This window comes from Sesamum indicum, linkage group LG5, assembly GCF_026168435.1.
Source record: "Sesamum indicum cultivar Baizhima isolate 11 linkage group LG5, ASM2616843v1, whole genome shotgun sequence".
Classification (NCBI taxonomy): domain Eukaryota; kingdom Viridiplantae; phylum Streptophyta; class Magnoliopsida; order Lamiales; family Pedaliaceae; genus Sesamum; species Sesamum indicum.
The window spans coordinates 15620525-15636358 of NC_142661.1; the positions used below are offsets into that span (position 1 = coordinate 15620525).

Below are 15834 nucleotides of genomic sequence, written 5' to 3' on the forward strand. Positions count from 1 at the left end.
CTACCCAAATCAATTTTATTTTCTATAATATCTAATTATATTATTCTTATATCATAAACACGTATAAATTAGATGTCTATGATGAATTAATAAAACATTATTTTTTACAATTATACAAGTTTAATTATTGTGCATGAATCAACATTTATATTACTTAGTGGGAGCATTATTAAATTCAATATTAACTTTTTTATTAATATTTTTAAAAAATTAAATATAAAATGTACTAATTGAAATAAAACTTATTATTTACTGTGTCAAAATAATTATAATTGACAAATAAAAAGTGCAAATAGAAGCAAATATAACATCTTTCTAATAAATGGAGACAAAATAGTTTTTAATCAATTAAGTTTGTTTTTAAAGTGAATTTTTTCCCAAATAATAGCCAATTTAATTTTTGTCTGCTTTTTATTTTTTTTTTATAAATAATATCCACTTTTAATTCTACTACAACTTTCAACTCCTTTTTACAAAAATTACCTCTATAAAAATACAAGTTTTCGCATACGAGCCTAAATATATTTTATTGAGCTCGAAGAATTTGGAATTATATATATGAAAACATCCTTATCAAAAATGCAAATTTTGTCAAGTGAACTAACGGTCACGTCCAGCTCCTGGGACTAAGTTTACAATTTATCTAGATTTGATTCAAACACCAAAACACGTGCGTCGACAAATTAGCTATTCTTATAGGACTAAAGTAGTAATTTTGGTGAACAAAGAAATACAAACCATTACCTTCCTCCTATTTTCTGCAGGGTAGGGACAATTGCTGATGTGAAGTGTCTGCCAAGAACAAGTTCATAATGAAATAGATAGACTAATTGTCAGCAGGGAGAAGGGCTTTAGGTTTGCTATTTTGTAATTTTTTCTTATATTTAATTTTTTATTTTATCTAACTTCCACCCTCTCACTATTTTTTTATAGTTATTTTTTTGTGATAATTACACTCCCCTCTCCTAAAATTTAGTATAATTATTCATAAACCATATATAGTTTGAAAAATTACATACAGTACACCTGAGATTTATTTTCATTTAACAAATAAGTCTTTTTGTTAGTTCAAATTCATCGAATTTGTTTATATGACAAAAAATTTAAAAAATATCTATATTTACCTCCAATTGACTTATTATTGATTTATTGCAGGTCAGATAAATATTTTTTATGAACAAATTACCCTCATACGTCTTCACTCGTTAATTCATGAGAAGAAATATATCTTCACCGTAATAAGGATAATTTATTAAGAAAAAAATTATTTGACCTGCAATAAGTCAATAATAAGTTAATCGATTCGAGTGTAAATATAAATTTTTATATCAGTTTTTTTGTTAATATCAGCAAATTATGAATTTTGACTAATGGGAGGACTTACTTTGTTAGACGAAAGCAAACATCAGAAATGTTAGTTTGTGATTTTTCAAACCACTAAGAATTTATGTGTAATTATATAAAACCTCGGAGTGTAATTATCCCTTTTTTTTTCATTTAACCTTTCTTCTCTATGATCTATACTATTATAAAAATGAATAATAATAAAACCCTATTGTCGCACCAATTTTTGACCATTTAAATTTACCCCTTAATTCATTTTTTCTCTTAAAATAAAATTGGGTTAGAATAATAACTTACCCCTGAATGCGTTTTTTTCCTTCAACCCACTACTCCATATTTCTTTCACTCATTATCTATATTTTTTTCCCATACAGGCTTTTATACATTTAATAAACCCATAATTAATTAATTAATTTATTTTGTATCTTCAATTGCCATGTTCAAGTAACTGCTTCTGATTCATTCATAATCCTGTTCATCCATATTTCTCTTCATATTTGAATTTTCTTTCCTCTATTTTATTTTGCCCAATTATATTTTGGTTAAAAATTATAAATTTTAATGAAATAGCACATTTGCACATGCATCGAGTGTTTGTTTTCAACTACTATATAATATAACTAATTCAACTTTATATGTAGTTACTATATATTGAACTGGACAAGTACTAGGTGCCTTTATCAAAATTAATGTGCATGGCGCGCTCAAATAAGTATGCACAATAAATTAAAAAATTAATTATTATTTTTAAAAATGTATTTAAATTCTATAATTTTAATATTAAAAAGAGAGAGAAGAGGAAATTACGAGTTTAAAAAGTTAAAAGTACATAAATATATATTATAAAGAAATAAAAAATAAAAAATAAAATGGTTGACAAAATGAAATAGTATTAAAAACTTAAAAGTAAAAAAGCAAAATAGCAGACAAAAATTATGAGACGCCAAAAGAATACTCTCTCATAATAATAAGATATAAATGATTGTTCTGGAAGGAGTGATGTGAAATAAAGAAATGAAGAAACGCGCGTATGACTTTGGGGAAATGCGCTATCTAAGTCTTTACGTTGAATTCAAAGGCAACGCGATCTGATGCCCATATATTCAAAGTCGTGCTCCATTTTGCTTAGACGAAATACCCTCCCTCCATTCCACCAAGGCGGCCCATTTTCTTTTTATTTTATTTTTATTTTCTAAGGTTTAAAATGGCATCTTTCCCACTTGGAACCTTCCTCGTAGTTTCTGGACGCCGTGATGCATCCTGGTTCCATGCAATTTTCTCTCAATTTCATTTAGATTGATGGATTTAAAATATATTTTTTTTAATTTTTAATATTAGATTTTTTTATTTCGTTTAGATATTTTCATACCATGAAGAATTCAAATATTTCGACTCATATTTTTCGAAATATTTATGAATTTTATTTAATATGAAAACGTTTGAAATTCTTTTATTCAAATTCAAACCTTTTTATACAAATATATGTTGTGAAAATTGTATGATTTGTGTTTATAATCATATATCAAAATAACTTTACATAAAGTAAGGCAATGAATGAAATAAACTTAAAAATTAAAAAAGTTGCACCGATGGAGAGTCACGATACTTGTCGGTGACCTAAAGCCATAATTGTTTTCCTACGTACAGATTTTAAAGAATGACGATGACTTTAAGATAAAACTCCTTAGATCTTAGTAGTGTCTTTTCCCATTGCACGACCACAAGGAGACTAGAAATCAATTCACAGTCACGTTGTCAAAACATTAAAATACTTGTGGAAATATAAAACTAATTTAATTGCATAAGAGAACGTACCCCAAAGATTATATAGGCAATCGTAGACATAAGAAGGGCCCTCCCACCTCAGATAAGAGAAATAAAATAGTACCGAAAATACCAAAAAAAATAAAATCAGAATGAAGAATACCACACGTATAAGGAAGCAGCATTGAATGTAAATTAATAAATTTTTGTTCTTGTTTTCCTAACTTACATTAGTTTAATATTAATCTATTTAACAACGGTAATGGATAGAATTGAATTCAAATAAATTAATATACCTAAATTATTTACTGAGGAAATAATAATATGCATGGTTGACAAAAGATAGATCCACTAAAATCCCTTTAACTATATATTTATCTTTCACAAAGGACTATTTTTTTCATTAATTAGTATTATTTATTTTTTATGTGTGTATTATTAATTTTTTATTCATATGTAATACGATCAAAATTAATTCGCATTATTAATTTAAATCAATTGATTATTATTATTATTATATATTATTTTATTAAATAAATATATAAACTTTAAACATATTGGATGTGCTTGAATCGTTAGTTTTGCGCTAGTTTAGTTATACAGAAATAAATTAATTGTATTTAAACATTCTCTAAAAATGCAAAATTATACTCTTTTAGAAGGAAGTTTTGAAATTACATGTACACCTATTCCAAATATTCAATTTTTACACTTGACTCTCGTTTGTTAAGATTTAGAAAAAAAATGCCGATGTTAGTAAAAAAAATTGCATAAATTTTTAATTTTACCCCTCATTTAACGTTTTTATATATGTAATGATGTTAACCTCGGCATTAATTCATATAAATGCTAAATGAGAAAAAAATTAAAAATTTGTGTATTTTTCTTTGTTTTCATTAGTATTTTTTGTTTAAACCTAAATAAAAAAAAGGGTCAAAATATAAATAAAAAACTTTCAAAAAAAATGTAAGGATAATGTATTAACGTACTTTTGAAATTTCAACGTTAAGTTTCAAAGTCAACTGCTGACAGTGTCTATCAACTACCTGTCCTGAAGTTTTCACATTACAACATCCTTGTACCATCTGAAACAAACAATCTCTTCTCCATCGGGCACAAGCACAACGATCTGAACTTGTAAACAAACACTACATGCCCACTTCTCAATATGACCAAAAACACCCCATCTACCTCCCGTATCCACCTCCATATCCTCACCTTCCTTCTCCTCAGCCTACCCTTCCATGGAAGCACACAACGCAGTGATCCTGATCAAGAACAATCCATTCTTCTTTCACTTAAACAGCACTGGTCCAATCCCTCCTCCCTCAGCCACTGGACACCGTCGTCGGACCACTGCTCGTGGCCGGAGATTGCCTGCACAGACGGTTCGGTCACAAGAATCGCGATCATCAATGGAAGCATCACAGAGACGATCCCGCCGTCTATATGTGACCTCAAGAACCTTAGCTACATTGATCTCCAATGGAACTTCATCCCTGGATTTTTTCCTACCGTTCTCTATAACTGCCCCAAGCTTGAGTACTTGGACCTCTCTCAAAACTATCTTGTGGGGACGATACCTGATGACATAAACAGGCTCTCGCCTCGGCTACAATACTTGAACTTGGCAGCCAACAACTTCACAGGTGATATCCCGGCATCCGTTGGGAGCCTGCCAAGCCTCGTTAGTCTTCAGCTGGTGGCAAACTTGTTCAACGGTTCTTTCCCACCTGAAATCGGGAACTTGTCGAATCTTGAAGAGCTGGTTTTGAGCTACAATGCCTTTGCACCTCAAGCAATTCCGTCCAGTTTCACCAAGCTGAAGAAATTGAGGAATCTATGGATGACTGAAGCAAACTTGATTGGGGAAATTCCGGACGATATTGGGAATATGTCAGCTCTGGAATCCCTGGATTTATCTGTAAACGACTTGAGGGGCAATATTCCTGACGGCCTTTTTCTTCTCAAGAACTTGACATTCTTGTATCTTTACAAAAACAGGTTGTCTGGTCCCATTCCTCAGAGAGTTGAAGCCTTGAAGTTGCAGGTTCTTGATCTTTCCAACAATAGCTTGAATGGGAAAATCCCAGATGATTTCGGAAATTTAACAAGCCTAACAGGTTTGGCATTGTTTTTCAATCAATTGTCTGGTGAAGTACCAGTTAGCATAGGTAGATTGCCTCAGCTTGTTGATATTGGGCTCTATAGCAATAATCTGTCAGGGGAATTGCCCCCAGACCTTGGCCGGTACTCAATGCTGAAAAGATTCCAAGTCTCCACAAACCAATTTGTCGGTGGACTGCCGAAATATCTGTGTGCAAATAAGGTTTTGCTAGGGGTGATTGCCTTTGAAAACAAGCTGACAGGTGAACTGCCTGATTCTCTTGGTGATTGCAACAGTCTGCAAATTGTGCGAGTTCATGACAACCAGCTTTCTGGTAAAATTCCTGATGGTTTATGGACATCAATAAATTTAACAACGTTGATGCTAAGCAACAACTTGTTTGCTGGTGAGCTTCCCGGTAACGTAGGCTCTCAATTATCGTTGCTTGAGCTGATGAACAACCAGTTTTCAGGTCCAATTCCAGCTGGAATATCTTCTTGGGAGGGATTGAAGGTGTTCAGGGCAAGTAACAACTCATTAAGCGGTGTCATACCTCAAGAATTGACTGCTCTTCCATTGCTGTCAACTGTTTTGCTAGATGGCAATCAACTTTATGGTCCCCTTCCATCAACTATAATCTCATGGAAATCTCTAACTGCTTTGAATCTCAGTAGAAATCAACTCTCTGGTGAAATTCCCGCCTCACTCGGCCTCCTGCCAGACCTCTTGTATTTGGACTTGTCAGGAAACCAATTTTCAGGCCAAATTCCAACTGAGTTTGACCATTTGCAGCCAACTTCGCTCAACCTTTCCTCCAATAGGCTCTCTGGCAGAGTCCCAAGTAAGTTTGAAAATGGAGCTTTCGACAGAAGCTTTCTGAACAATCCTGGACTTTGTTCCAATATCCGATCATTAGGCATCAGCCCTTGCCGTGCTGAAAGAAGGAAGTCAGACAAGCTTTCATCAAAATTTATTGCTGCCGTCTCAAGTATAGCAGCAATCGCCTTCCTAGTGGCTTTCTTATACACAATACATGTGTGCAGAAGTTACAGAAAGCGAAAGCACATATCAGAATCAACCTGGAAGCTCACTTCATTCCAGAGGCTAAATTTCACAGAAACAAACATCTTGTCAGGTTTGATAGCAAATAACCTAATTGGAAGTGGAGGATCAGGAGAAGTCTATCGCGTTCCTGTTAATCACTCAGGCGAGTATGTGGCTGTTAAGAGGATTTGGGAGAATATGAGGTTGGATCACAAAAGTGAGAAAGAATTTCTAGCAGAAGTTGAGATTCTGGGCAGAATTCGGCACTCCAACATCGTGAAACTTCTTTGCTGCATTTCAAGCGAGAGCTCAAAGTTACTTGTCTACGAGTACATGGAAAATCGCAGTCTAGACAGATGGCTTCATGGGAAAAAGAGACCATATAGCATCACAAGTTCAGTTCATCATGTAGTCTTGGACTGGCCTAAGAGGCTGCAGATAGCAATTGGAGCTGCTCATGGGCTCTGCTATATGCACCATCACTGTTCGTCTCCTATTATCCATCGTGATGTAAAATCAAGCAATATCCTGTTGGATTCAGAGTTCAATGCAAAGATAGCAGATTTTGGACTAGCAAGAATGCTGATCAAGAATGGAGAGCCTAATACCATGTCGGTTGTGGCTGGCTCCTTCGGATACATGGCTCCTGGTAAGCTTTCTAATTCACTCTCGCAAATTGTTTTGTGCTGCTGCTCCTACTCCCTGTAAACTCATATCCTGAACCACAATAAATTTCAGAGTATGCTCAAACAAGAAGAGTGAATGAGAAGATCGATGTGTACAGTTTTGGAGTGATCCTTCTCGAATTGATAACTGGAAGGAAAGCCCACAGTGGAGATGAGAGCTCATCCCTGGCTGAGTGGGTGTGGCGTCATGTTAAGGAAGGCAAACCAATAGTTGATGCATTGGACGAGGATATAAACGAGCCCCACTACTTGGACGAAATAAACACTGTGCTCAAACTTGGATTGATCTGCACCAGCACGTTCCCTTCGAGCAGGCCAGCCATGAAGGACGTTTTGCAAATCTTGCTCCGGTGTAGCCAAAGGCTGCAAACTGGGGAGAAGACCAAAAGAAACGAATACGACGTTACTCCTCTCCTCCAGAATTCCAAGCCCGACAGAACGTTAGAGAACGATGACAGTGTTTTCACTTCTATTTAACTATGAGTTAGACTATAGAGCTCCTTTGGTAGGACATGAGATCTTGATAAAGTTACCATAGACAGTGGCATAGAAACAGAAGTGAAACTAGAGCTGTTAGTTCAATCCTCCAAGGGTATATGTAATGATAACTACAGACAGCTGAGTAGTGAGCAAATAAACAGCATTAAAAGTCAGCTGCAATGTTATATGCATTTGGTTCATCATACACAAATGATTGCGTTTCTACAAGATCGATGAAAGTTGGATAAACAGGACAAAGTTTAGGTAATCGTTTGGATTTTTCATGTCATGAATCTGAAACAGAAAATCCTGTAACTCCAGTCATTACACCCCTACCAAAGTCATGTCACAAACCAAGTTCATTCGAATGGAGCTGCTAAAGCTCAAATCATGATTTGGATCCACATTCCTTTGTTTTACAACCAGAGATCACGATCCTACTGCGTTCAAGAAAGAAGAGATTAATCCGGCAGCCACCAGAAAGCGTCTTAAAACCACGTTGGGCACTAAACAATTGATTTGGAACATCAGTGACTGGTTCAGTCCAAGGTTGAAACAAAGTTCAGTTTACTGACTGCACATGAAAACTTTCAAGATGCCACAACGCACAGACAATAGTAGAACACAGTTCCATATGAAACCAATTTCTCACTTGGCAGTATTGCAAGTGTTTTGAAAAATAGGCAAAATTACATTTTTTGTCCTGTAATTTTAAGTCATTGTCACTTTTGATCCTGTAACTTATTCAATTTATACATTTAGTCCTTTTTTTTTGACAAATTTACCCTTAAACATATCACATTTGGTTTATATAAATGGAATATGAACAGTAGATTTTTAAAATTAAGTAGTGATTTATACTAGTAATAAGCACCTTAGATCCTAATCATATAAAAAATTTTAATTATAATTTTAATAAGGAATATATGGACCGTTGATCTCTCTAAACCAAGATCCAATGACTTGTTAAAAAAGGGACATAAGTATCTTTTCCTATGTAATAACACAATACAAGTTGCATTAAACACGAGTGAGGAAGTCAATTGCATCTCTTCTAAAAGTTCAAGGGGATGCATTGACTTTCTTATTCCTTTCTGATGGGGATTAAGGAAATATTATAGAAGAAACAACACAAATGTCCTTAAAATAGGTATTCATTACAAGGCTAGGGTAAAGATCCGCGCCCTCTCAACCAGACAGGCAGATGGACCCATTCCGACAATATAAATATTTCATGTACAATTCATTTACGATAAGATATTTATTATACTAGAACTCACACTAAATATGGTGAGATCGCGTTCTTCTATCTCGACACGCTCACTGACTTAGGCATCGTAGGGTCTTAGTTAGGGACTTTCCAGCAAGCCTAATGATCTGCGCTTTTCTCAGATCCCAAAATCCTTCCGAGGACGCAAGGTACCAGACGGCCTTGCGACCCAAATAACGTTCTTTCTTTTATTCTTTTTAAATTATTATAGGGGAGATATTTCAACGAATCAGTTTATATAATAAATATGGGTCTATAAAGATCATTGACAAAAAAATCGAAACTTTACATCCCATATATATGTGTATGTATCAATGATCAAGATCATGATCATGGTCATATTTATATTTTGATCCACTCAGAACCATCAATGAAGGTGAGGGAAATAAAAGGTTTAGCCTCTTCATCAGTAAGTTCCCTGGACCACGAAACTCGTCCTGCGAAACTTGCCCCTGCTCCTGTGCACTTGTACTGCCCATAAAACACAGTCCTGCCCTCCAAATAAATATCATATGTTAACCAAATATTAATCATTTCATCAAAAAATTATTCTACTTATTACCATAAGACATTATCCGACTTTACTTTACTCCATATTAAATAACTATCTTATCTATAACTTTATCAAGAAATTAAATACTTAATATTCATACCTAACACTATAGTTTACTTATATGGAAAATTTTAATAAATTCAATAATGTTATGGCCACATTATTTAAGTATAGTGATAAAAGAAAAGTTGATTAGCTGATTGATTAATTTAATTAGAACTTTGAATATGAAGGGTTTTTGGTAGGTAATATATAGTTTAAAAATAAAAGGTAGGAGGTGTGGATTACAGGTAGATTACAAGAGGGAGAAAGGAAATGGATTAGTTAGTCTGGTTATCAGACGCCAAAAAGGTACAACTCCTACACAAACTGACAAATGCAACACCAAGATTCTGTGGACGTTGGATTCTACCACTATATATTTTTGTTTTTAATTTTGAAAAGAATAAAATATTAACAAGTTATAACTAAAAGGAAATTTAACAACAGTAGTAATATTAATATTACATTAATTATATAGTGATGACTAGTTTTTTTATTATTTTTACAATTTTATTAGTGATGACAAATATGTGGTTGTTATTTATAATTAATTAAAAGTATTTATAATCAGTGATATGTCGATAGTGGTAGCTTCAGACTAAAAATTCTGAGCAGTGTCTTGTTCTTATGTTCATGTTATTAGCATTGAGAAATTTATATAAATTTTGGGTAAAGTACGTTGGCATTCTTTGAGGTCGGGTCTAATAATACAAAGGGCAAATCACAACGACCTCCACTGAGTTTTGACATAATTACGAATATTCTTCCGTTATTTGAAAAATTACAAAATAACCCCTTGGTAAGTTCACCATAAAAAATTGATGAAAATTTAATGGGTTGAGGTAATTGTTAGACGGCCGTTAGAATTAGGAGGTATCAATAATTTTTCAAATGAAGGGATATTCATAATTATACCAAATCTCAGAGGAGGTTGTTGTAATTTATCCTATTATCATATAAAACTATATTATATACATATATATAATATTTATGACGATTTTAAAATTGACAGTAAATATATTTATATATAAGTGCGTATATAATAAAAAGAAAAAGAAAATAGTGCGTGTGTGTGTGGGGTGAAAAAGGGCAGGTGGTGGTGTAAAGCAAAAGTGGTGAATGGATAGGGCACAGATAGGTGACGGCACCGGCCCACGCCCACGCCCACGCCCACGCCCACTGCGAAACTCATATGCCACTAAAAGGAAGTGATTATGCATATGCTGCAAAATAGAGAATTAAATTTGTGTGGAGGGGTATATATGTACTTACATTTCTCTGGAGGGGTCGCCCCAGTTATACCAGCCCTTGGGGATGATGATGTTGTCCATGTAGGTGTAGGCAAAAACGACCCTGGAGAAAGGACCCCATGCCCTCCCCAGGTACAGTGCTCCTGACCCCGTCACCTTACAGTTCACGAACGAGAATCCTGTGTCGTCTAATATGCTGCTCCTCCCCTGTGCTGTTACTGCTCCTATTATTGGTGCTATTGCATGCACGTGACAATTCTGCATATACATATATAATAACCTCATCATCATCTGTCTCCACATTAATTCCTAATTAGTGAAAAAAGAAGAAGAAAGAAATAGCAATGCCACCCCAAATCGACTCTCTGATTTTCATTTTAAGAGTTGAGGGGTTGTAAGATAAAATAATACAATGTGACCCCTGATTTTTAATTATAAAAAAAACGGGGCAACACAATCCTTAATAAAAGAGACGGTGAGCTTTCACTGCAAGAAAATGGCTCAATAGGAGTAAAAAAAAAATTAGCAACCAACTAATTACAAGTAATTTTTTGTTCCTATAATCTATATTATTTAATACAAGAAATTTACTTGTTGATGAATTTAGTACGAAAATTTATTTGTACGATGAATTATTTAAAATATATATTAAATAATTAGATTAGCAATAAAAATTTTACTTGTTAATTAATTGAAATTAACTCATAAACTTAGTACCTCAAACAAGGAGAGTGCATTCCCAAAGATGAAGTCCACAGAGCCCTCAATGTAGCAATCTTTGTAGTAATGCCTGCCCAAGTGATCATACAGTGTGTCCTGCGCACCCAAAAACTTACAGCCAACGAACGCGGCCGTGTCGGCGGATATCCGGAACGCCACCGCCTGCTTCCCTACGGCTCCTGGTGGCGGCACCGGCGTGGTATTCTGCATTTCAAATTCGTAAAGTTCCAACCAACAAAATCCAAATAGCATTCAAAACATACATATAAGAGTAGGTGAATATGTGAACAAAGTACCTTAAATGTAATATTCTTGGCTATAAAGTAAGGGGAATTGACGGCAAAAGTGGCTGAACCATACGTGCCAAGAGGCTGCCCTTTAGGCCCAGCTGTCTGGGCAGTATCGCCCCATTGCACAATGGTTTTGTCTGCTCCCGCACCCTCTATTGTTATAAATGATTTCAATTGAGGTATTGTTACCTTCTCCCTGCAAATTCATTTCATTTCAGTCAAAATAAGAAAAAACATGGAAAAGGACAAATGAAAGCACATTTTTCCTCAACTATTTGTCACTTGTTATTAGTCAAAACTCACATGAGCAGTCTCTTGCCTGGCTCTCTTACCCATATACCTACACTAAAGGTGGAGTGTGTGCGTATATCTCTGTGTAATTCCAAGACAACACACACACACACTCACACACAAGAATTTTATGTGGACGAGAGCAATGAACACTCCAGACTTCCAACCATTTCATCATCTTAAGCCCATTCCCAAAAATAAAAACTATATTTTCTATTGCAATTCTTATTGCATTTTCTATTGTTCTGTTTATACACATCACATGTATAACGTTGTATCTTAACGTAATTTTATACATGGTGTTAATTTACGCGATGCAACAAGAATTGTAATAGGAAATTCAATCCGGAAAAAAACAAGGAACTTAACTCATACAAAACACACACACACACACAGAAAGTGGAAACAACTAGTACTCACGTGTAAACCCCTGCATGAACCTTGATGACAACCCGCACAAGATTGACCATAGGAAGAGAGTCAATTGCGTCCTGAATCGACGTGAAGTCCCCATACGCTGGATTTCTGTCGACTTTGAGAGTGTAAGAAGGGAAGAGCTTGTTCTTGGCAGTCCTGAAGAGTGAGTGCTTGAGGCTCCCAACAAAATCAACCCACTTCATGAACTGCTGCTCCGAGTATTGTACTTGCGTCATGTTCACCGATAATTGCTTCCCCCAAGCGCCTGATTTCTTCGGCCTGATGCCTTTGGTGTGGCACGTCGCGTCGCCGGCATTCAGCAGCAGAACAAGCAGCGCTATGAAACAGGCCTGCTGGGAGGGCATGTTTATGAGATTTGAGAACGATGCGTCGGAGGGGAAGGAAGTAAGGAATACACGTAGTTTCTAAGTTGTTTGTAGCGATTGATTTGCGATCAATTCTTGATGCTTTTTATACATGAGTTTCTTGTTGCGAGCTTGACAGTACATGAGCTATATATTAACTAATCACTTCTCTTTTCTGTGGAGATTTTATATATATATACACATTTGTAGAAAAAAAATTGATGTAAATTACAGTGTGTGACGACAACGATATAAATTCAAGATTATTAGTATTTTAGTTCACATTTAGTTAGTATGGGGGGGGGGGGGGGTCCATTATTGGAGAACCATGACATGGAATGAGAGGTCACGGGTGCTTCCACTAACATCAATGTAGAATTAGTGTGTGTTGTGTGTGTGTGTGTGTGAGAGAGAGAGAGGGGGGGGGGGTGGAGGGTTCACAGGCAAACAATGAAGGCCACAAAGCAGCTTTCCACGAATGCACTTTTAGAGGGTTTTTGGGGTGTAGAAGGGAGTTGGTGTGTAAAATGTTGATCGCTTTATTTGGTTGTTGGTGCCCGTGAGTGTCTGCTTTGTTTGTGTCTGAATGTGAATATATTCGCATCATCAATTCTTATACCCTCCACAATTTTAACAAAATAAAACAAAGGAGAACTGTGTAAATTAATTGCTTTCATTGTTAGTGGAAATTATTGGCCTTAAACTTTTTATTATTATCTGAAAAAATAGAGACGGAAAGTTTTTCTTAATCCAGACGGGAAAGAGGACACGTGTGCTCTTCCCCTGAAACGTGTATGAATAGTTGTCCAACATAACAAATTTGTAAGAGATTTTTTGAGTTCATTGGATTTAACTCTTTGCCAGAGGAAGACAATGGACATCATATTTTGGAGTAAATTGTATTTTTGATCCCATATGTGGACCTAATTTTAATTTTGGTTTCATACTCCAGATGATTCGCACGTTGTATTCCAAATGTATATTTTTTTTCAATTTCAGAACACAAGAGGGGCAGTCGTTAAATTGCTAACGGCGGATACTTTTTCTGTTAAATAGGTGCAAATTTCGAGAAAAATATACCAATAAATGAAAATTTAGTGGGAAATATTTATTTCTTCTTCTTCCTCATATAAATAGCTAATTTATTTTCTTCTCTTTTTTATTGAGTAGGAAAAAAGTGTAAAATATAGCTGTAAATGGAGAATTTTTTGTCACTGTGGAAGGGTTGCAAATTTGAAAATCTCATGGACCAACGACAACTCAAAGAGAAAGTTTTTTGGGTGTTCAAGAAAAAAAAAATGAGTGATTTTTTTACTTGGAAAGATCCGCCGATGTGTGATAAAAATTTTCATTGTGATTTGGTTATTTAAATTTTGAATAAATATTATATTTGGTCCATTAAATTTTTGTTTAAAATTACGTTAGTCCCTCAAGTTCAATTTTTGACCTTAACATATTCCTAAAATTTAATCTTTGTCTCAGTTTGGTCCCTCTGACCACTTTCAAATGAAAATATGGCCGAAGTTTGACTTTTTTTAGGGTAAAATGGTCAATCTAAATTTAATTTTATCACTTTAGCTCCTTACTTGTATGAAATTATCAAATTAGTCCTTTTTTAGAAAGAAAATGATTTTTATATTCTTTATATCGTGAATGATGTAATTATCTTTATGAAAAATGAAAACTTTGAACTCTTATAAATATAGTATTAACATATTGCTTAACTCAAAGTAAAATAGTCTCTTTATTTTCTTCACTTTCAAAAGTGACCAAAAAATCAAAATTATAAATATTTTTTTAAAAAACTTATCTAATCTAAAAATATAATAAAAAAAATTTAGTTGACTTTTTAATCTATGTCTAATAAAATCAAATTTTAACAATGTTATTAAATGTGAACTAAAATACTAAATTTCAGACCCCTTTTTATAGCAGCAAAATCATCATCTCTCTTGCCTTCCAACTTACTGTCTAGAAAAAAAAAATTGTAATAAAAAATCTTTTCAAATCACCCACTTTTATGCAGACAGACTCGAGCATTGAATGGCGCGTGATCACATCCTATTGGATGCTCAAATCTGTTTTCTTCTCATTTTTTCTTGATCACTTTTTGTCTTCATTTGGGCCTTTTTGGCCCTCTTTTCTGCAAACGGGATTCATAACAATCATTCATATAAAAGATGTATAATTCAATTATCAATGCAATAAATTCATTCTAAAACACTTGAATTAATTAGGTATGCATTTGAATGATAAAAACACATCCTATCATATGACTTGCACTCTCCTCTAATTTCTAACGAAGAGGAGTTTTTTTGTTGTATTTAAAATTATATAGGAGTTTTTTATGTATAAAATTAACACAGGAGAATTTAGCACAATCTCACCATAACACACGGGGCGTTATGCAATTTATCCTATGTTTAAGGTGTACATACCATCAAACCAAGGGACTGGATTCTTTGTCATTTTGAGCACAAATAGGGACAAACATGTAAAGTGACAGGTATAAATAAGGGCATTACGAACTGGTGGAAGTTAATTATATTTTTATTTCATGCCCAAATTACAATACCACCTCCTTAGGTGGTAATGTAATAATATCAGGTGCAAAAAAAAAAAAAAGTAAACGTCCTATTGGCCCAGATATCCTTAACAATAAGGTGGCATTTACTTTAAATATGAGTTATTTGGAGTGTAGAATAAATTATTAATAAATGTGTGAGTAAAAACAATTCGAGATTAATTCTCTATTATTTGGGTTGATTATTGTTGTGGACATTATCTAATTCCATATTTACTTGTATGTATAGTATGAAAGAATTTACTTATTTACCCTCATTTTTATAGAACAAATAAAATTAAAAAAATATTTTTGTAAAAGAAGACAAGAACTAGAAAATCATTAGCTCAACTTCTCGCGTTCGAACTAGGCTCAAGGGTAGCAAATGATTGGTGCAAATATGAAGAAGTGGAGAATAATAGTGCAAAACGTGTTGAGGGGTACACAGTAATTTGATAGAAATTCAGCATAATTATGAATGTTTTTATTGTTTAAAAAATTATAAATATTTTTTAATTAACAGTCGTTTAACAACTAGCTCAATTCATTAGTCTCTGTCAATTTTTCATCCATGTTTTCTGACCAAAATGCCTTTATGAACTATAAATTTAATTTTACTTATTTTTAGAAGTTTTTTGAATTTTTTTA

General features: G+C 34.0%; 2 protein-coding genes across 2 annotated transcripts; one reads left to right on the forward strand and one right to left on the reverse strand.

The window, feature by feature from the left end:
* The first annotated feature begins 4203 nt into the window (after window positions 1-4203).
* Window positions 4204-7598, forward strand: LOC105162038 (uncharacterized). Its single transcript, XM_011079941.3, has 2 exons — window positions 4204-6908; window positions 6998-7598. The coding sequence occupies exons 1-2, from the start codon at window positions 4277-4279 to the stop codon at window positions 7420-7422; spliced, it is 3057 nt and encodes a 1018-aa protein (XP_011078243.1). The 5' UTR covers window positions 4204-4276; the 3' UTR covers window positions 7423-7598.
* A 1345-nt stretch (window positions 7599-8943) lies between these two features.
* LOC105162040 (putative pectinesterase 53) lies at window positions 8944-12786 on the reverse strand. The gene is made up of 5 exons (XM_011079942.3): window positions 12262-12786; window positions 11557-11746; window positions 11258-11464; window positions 10563-10798; window positions 8944-9185 (listed from the first exon to the last, which is right to left on the reverse strand). Exons 1-5 carry the CDS (start codon window positions 12621-12623, stop codon window positions 9038-9040), a joined length of 1143 nt encoding a protein of 380 aa, XP_011078244.1. The 5' UTR covers window positions 12624-12786; the 3' UTR covers window positions 8944-9037.
* Window positions 12787-15834: the final 3048 nt, after the last annotated feature.

Bases quoted from the DNA above. Each gene is read 5' to 3' on its own strand.
- LOC105162040 (XM_011079942.3), bottom strand. From the start codon at position 12,623: ATGCCCTCCCAGCAGGCCTGTTTCATAGCGCTGCTTGTTCTGCTGCTG. The intron at 11,747-12,261 runs GTGAGTACTAGT...ATGAATTTGCAG, and splicing joins GTTCATGCAGGGGTTTACAC to GGAGAAGGTAACAATACCTC. The intron at 11,465-11,556 runs GTACTTTGTTCA...TTTGAAATGCAG, and splicing joins CCAAGAATATTACATTTAAG to AATACCACGCCGGTGCCGCC.
- LOC105162038 (XM_011079941.3), top strand. From the start codon at position 4,277: ATGACCAAAAACACCCCATCTACCTCCCGTATCCACCTCCATATCCTC. The intron at 6,909-6,997 runs GTAAGCTTTCTA...AATAAATTTCAG, and splicing joins CTTCGGATACATGGCTCCTG to AGTATGCTCAAACAAGAAGA.